Raw genomic sequence first — 5117 nt, 5'->3', positions numbered from 1 at the left:
TTCAACTCTGCTGTCATATGAGCGACCAAATGGAGACTCGTATCTTCACATCTACATTCATTTTGCTTTGTCCACTCTGTCGGCGCTCAGCTAGGATATCATGACTGGTCGACATTCGGTCAGCAGCTAACCTATTGCACTAGGCAGTAATGCCAAGAATGGGCAAATTCCATGGTGTTGTACCAAAGCAAAACAATTGACTGACAACAATGTCAGCCTCTGTTTGGTCAGGTAAATTCTCAGCATATAATCTAATCAGAAACTACATGCATACTCACACCAGCTTGACAAACTAACCAGGACAACTTTGTTATCACAACATATGTACATTGATACACACAATAAAGGTGGACTACCCACCATCACCACCACAAGGGCATCCACTGCACCGGTATGCTTCTCCAGGGAGAAAAGAGGGTAAAAAAAAAGAATACACAGCTATATTCTTCTCCCATCTCAACGGGGTGAAGATAGCACCCTGACCCTACATTGCTCTCTCTCTCTCTCTCTAAAAAATAATAAGAAACAACAGGACGACAAAGCTGATTAGCTACACAAAGAGGAAGCGATCTAACCAGTTGGCACCAATCATGTTGACAACAATCTATAAACTACAAAATCGCTACAAGGATGCAGCTTCAAGTCAAGTGACCATCAGAAGGTTGTTTTCATGCCCATGGTTGTTCAGAGTAGGGCGCAGCGGGTCATTCTTCCACACACCATCAACAATAAATTTAATCTGAACCACAAACGTATACTATTAGATGATGTAAAATTAGTGATGATGGAAGCATAATATCGCACCATTACCTCATATCTACCAGGATACAACCTCAGGTTTAAGGAAAAAATGCCTCTCTCTGATCTTTCCATTCTTCTCTGCAGCAAGGAAGCAGCTCACTGTTAGATTATCATCAGGGACAAGATGGCAGTCATATTTCCAGTTTCCAGTCTAAACATGGACTCCTTCATTAAGAATGCAAAGCACATAACTATAGGTACTGACAAGGAGACTACCTTTACTACACAGCGCAAATAAAACAATATCTCACAGATGTACTTTAAAATATTGGATATTCAGTATTTTTAAAGTTATATTAAAGGGGTGTAAAGAGAGGTCAAATGGCATACAAATTCATATTTCCTACTCCAAAGCTAAACGTCATATTTATTAAGATTATTCTACTGATTGCTTTTTTACATACTTCCAGGAAATGCAAATATCAAGTAGCAAACAAAAACTCAGCTACAGTTTAGCCCTCGACATCTAGTAATCCTCCTATATGTGCTTGAATGGAAGAACCTCATTTTGGGCATGTCAATCATGTGACCATTATCCTCCCACAACTGACGAAATCTCGACAAAATGCACTAAATACAGATAAATACTTGTTACTAGGCTTTACCTACTGAAGCTCATTGAACATCGCTACTGCTTCAGTTTTCCACTTAATATAAGCTCATCTACCATGTCGCTAGTTCATAAGTTACTTGTGTGTGAAATGCACCAACCTTGGCAAGTTCTTTAAGATATAGGGTTTCCATGTAAAAAAAAACATTTACTATATCTAACCTTATCTGATGCTTGTTTTGCAAACGTATCAGAAACAAATTAATAGCAAATGATAAGGTGTTGGCAGTAAGTTGCATTTGCAAACCTAGAAGTGAAGCAATATAGTCAGCTTTCACTGTTTATTAATTAACAACTCAAAGTGAAATTCGATGGAATTCACTGGACAAGTAACAAAAAGTGGCGTACAGTGAAACCTTTAACTGACACCTACTTTGCAGTTAATTCGTACAGTTGGAATATATTTAACAATGATAAAAGAGACTCAGAACAGGTACTAACTTGACTTGTCCACCCATCAAAAGAACCGGTCAATAGAACTTCTGAAGCAGGATTGGGCCACACAATACAAACTGTGCGGAGCTCACTCAAAGCCTTCTCAACTTCATCAAGCCTCATTTGCTTCTCTTCAATTATTTTGTTCTTTTCACTGATATCATGAGATTATAATTAATAAAAGAGAATGATATGAGATGCAAAGCGTAGATCAATATTCAATCATGAGATGGGCATACATTATTTCAAGTGCCATCTTGCCTTCTAGTACTGCTATTTTGGCACGGATTGACCGTAGTTCTTCCTGGGCATGCATTACCTTTGTCTCTTCAAATTCCCAGTCATCAGAAAGCCCATTCAGCACATTTGTTCCATCACCATTTGACTGGAAAATGAAACAACAAAGTTGGATGCTTAGAAGAAGTATAATGCCTCTAGAAAGCTCAATGTGAGATACATCATGATCACCAAATATCATTCAAATTCATAGCAAGGTCTGCTGGGCCCAATTATCACTTACTTCGAACAAAGATATCCCTTGATTCAAGCTGAATCCTTACTATGCCAAATTGCTAATTACCAACAGTAAGCTGTAAACCTCAGGACATGTAATAATGTGTAAACCAAATCATTGTAGCAAAATTACAACATTACATGAAAAGGTAAGGGATAACTGGAAATGATGCTAAATCTATTACTAAAAGATCTGCATATTGTGTTTGCAAATGAACTCAAAACATCCTCTTAGTCAAAGTTTAAAGTATTTGACTGCATGCTTCTCATAATGGCACATTTTTTGTGATGGGAGAGGGTACAATGCAGGCAGACATTTAGGTGTATAGAGCAAGCAAAATCTTATCCACTTGTGTGTTTTGTTAGGAACAGTTAAACCATGTCCATTACAAAGTACATAGTTTACAATTGCAGAACAAGTGAAGAATTCACAACAAAAGATTGACAAGTAAAAAAAGACGATATGAGGAGATAGATACACACCATATCTGTCAAAACACTATCGAATCTTGATCTTAGCGTCTTAAGAGCATCAGTAAGATCCACTTCCAAATTTTGAAGACGCGCATGTATCTCATCTCTTTCAGACTCTACATGGTCACTAGGAAAATCACTTGTAGCCACGCCATTAGATGGTCCAGGAACATCATCTTTTACCAATGCAGTGTCGAGGTCAGCACGTTTCGGTAAACTTCTGCCCTCAGAAGGATGGATCTCAGCAGCTGCAATTGTATTACAAATGTCAGCAAGTAATTATACTAAGATCATCAAGTATAACAAATATGCTGCACAATAAGAGAAAATTAAGTTGATCATATATATATAACCTTGAAAATCACTAAACCCACTCTTGTCAAGTGACCATCTTCGCCATGCATTATTAGCAGAACTCCCTGATTTCTTGTCATCTAGTATTCCATTTTGAGAATGAGAGCTACGTATATTTCCGTTCTCAGGTATCCTTGGAGTGTGCCTGACACCAGTCATAGTGTGACTAGGAGCTCCATTATGGTTCATCAAAGCTGCATATATGCAACACACAAGTATACAGTTATATATAAAACGAAGAACCTAAGAGCTAGAAAACAAAGTATATGGCACATCCAAAAAGAATTTCCAGAGACATGATTATTCCACAGGTTGTTCCAACAATAACAAACCAACGCTATTTTTGAATGACATTGTAAAAGGTGGAAGTCTTTAAATTTTAGTCTAGAAGTCTCAAAAGTCTAGAATGCGGGAGCCTTTAGCTGTTGATACTAACAGAGCACTGAGAAAAAACATGCATTCGGTCTTAAAGGAGCCACTAATTAAAAAATGTTTTTGCAAATCATAGGTCTACTGGATTCAATCAACTATATATATGTACTAGGGGGTATGGCCTATTGAATTAGGTGGTAATTATGTTATGAAGCACTTAGATGAGGAAAATTAATTATCCTCCATGTTTTATGTACGGCATGGACCAGGACAGCAGATGATATGGGCAGACCCATAACAAAGCTACCAAACAGAACAAATTACTACTGCTATGACAAACAAAAAAAGAGAGGCAGGAACAATATAATGCCATAGTTTGTTGTAGATTCGTGAGAAATGTGCAGAGAATTGAAACCACACATACCACCATTTAGACCTTTCGCTCCTGCTTTGTTTTTGCTCTGTCGTGGCGGGCGTGCACGCTCCCTGTCTCTCTGCAGCCTGGTGAGCATCCCCTCCAGGCCTGCCCCAGACCCAGCCTCCCTGCAAACAATAACGGAGCAAATTCAGTAAGGAACCAGCATCTAGTTGAAGAGAACAAGTAAATCAAACGAGGATTAGCGGGCACCCACGGCGTCTCCTCCGTCTCCGGTTGCGTCCCAGAGGACGATGCTTCCGCGTCCCTGAAACATGCGGAGTTCAGCACAAGAGTTTGCAGGGATAAGGGGGCACGATAGAGCAGTAAACAGATGAGATGATGAACGGTTCAACAGCAGAGCAACTGAATTACCAACCTCCCGGGAGCCGCCGCCGCGGCGGCCAGTGCCTCGGCGTCTGGCGCTAGGGGCGGGTAGTCGGGGTGAACGCCGAGTCCGGGCGACGAGGCTGACGCAGGTCGCGAGTCGCCAGAGGACCATCCGAGGGAGAGCCAGCCGCCGCTGGACTGGACGGCGGCGGCGAGGTCGGCGCGGCCCGCGGCGAGGAGCTCGGCGCGGGTGGGGAAGGCGCCGGGCTTGTTGGAGCTGCGCATGAAGTCGAAGATCGCCGCCTCCAGCTCCTCCTCGGCCTCCTGTCCCCCGGGGCCGGGCGGGGGGACATTGGACGGGCGCGGGGCGGGGGCGGGACGGCGGCGGTAGGGCTGCCGCGGCGGGGGCTTGTAGGCGGCGACGACGCGGCGGCGGGAGGGCTGCCGCGGGGGTGCGGCGGGCGGCGCGGCGAAGACGCGGCGGCGATGGCGGGGAGCGGGAGGCGGGTGGGCTAGGGCTAGGGTTAGGGCAGGGAGGGAGCAGGAGGGGAGCATCGCGGTCGCATTTCTCTGCCGCTCCCCGGGCGAGCGCGAGGGAGGGCGGGCGGGAGGGAGAGAAGTCGGAACTGAGAAAGAAAAGGGAAGCGAGACGATGAGAGGAGAGTCGACCACCACCACACCACCGGCTCGCGGCTGTGCCGACCTCACCTCCTCACGTGTCACGTCTCCTTCTCTCTCGAGTCGACCTCCCCGTGATACGTACGTGTGTATTGTTCCTGTTCGCTACTCTCTCTCGGCTCGGCCTCAGGTGTG

At 44.1% G+C, this 5117-nt stretch overlaps 1 protein-coding gene across 1 annotated transcript; it reads right to left on the bottom strand.

Moving 5' to 3' along the window:
- Positions 1-284: 284 nt before the first annotated feature.
- On the bottom strand, positions 285-4874 carry LOC124700124 (protein FLOURY ENDOSPERM 6, chloroplastic-like). Its single transcript, XM_047232304.1, has 9 exons — positions 4354-4874; positions 4192-4242; positions 3984-4102; positions 3187-3381; positions 2843-3081; positions 2086-2231; positions 1853-2000; positions 811-879; positions 285-739 (listed from the first exon to the last, which is right to left on the bottom strand). Exons 1-9 carry the CDS (start codon positions 4857-4859, stop codon positions 644-646), a joined length of 1569 nt encoding a protein of 522 aa, XP_047088260.1. The 5' UTR covers positions 4860-4874; the 3' UTR covers positions 285-643.
- Between the last annotated feature and the right edge of the window lie 243 nt (positions 4875-5117).

Source organism: Lolium rigidum, chromosome 3 (genome assembly GCF_022539505.1).
Source record: "Lolium rigidum isolate FL_2022 chromosome 3, APGP_CSIRO_Lrig_0.1, whole genome shotgun sequence".
Classification (NCBI taxonomy): Eukaryota; Viridiplantae; Streptophyta; class Magnoliopsida; order Poales; family Poaceae; genus Lolium; species Lolium rigidum.
This window is presented reverse-complemented; position numbering and strand designations above follow the sequence as displayed.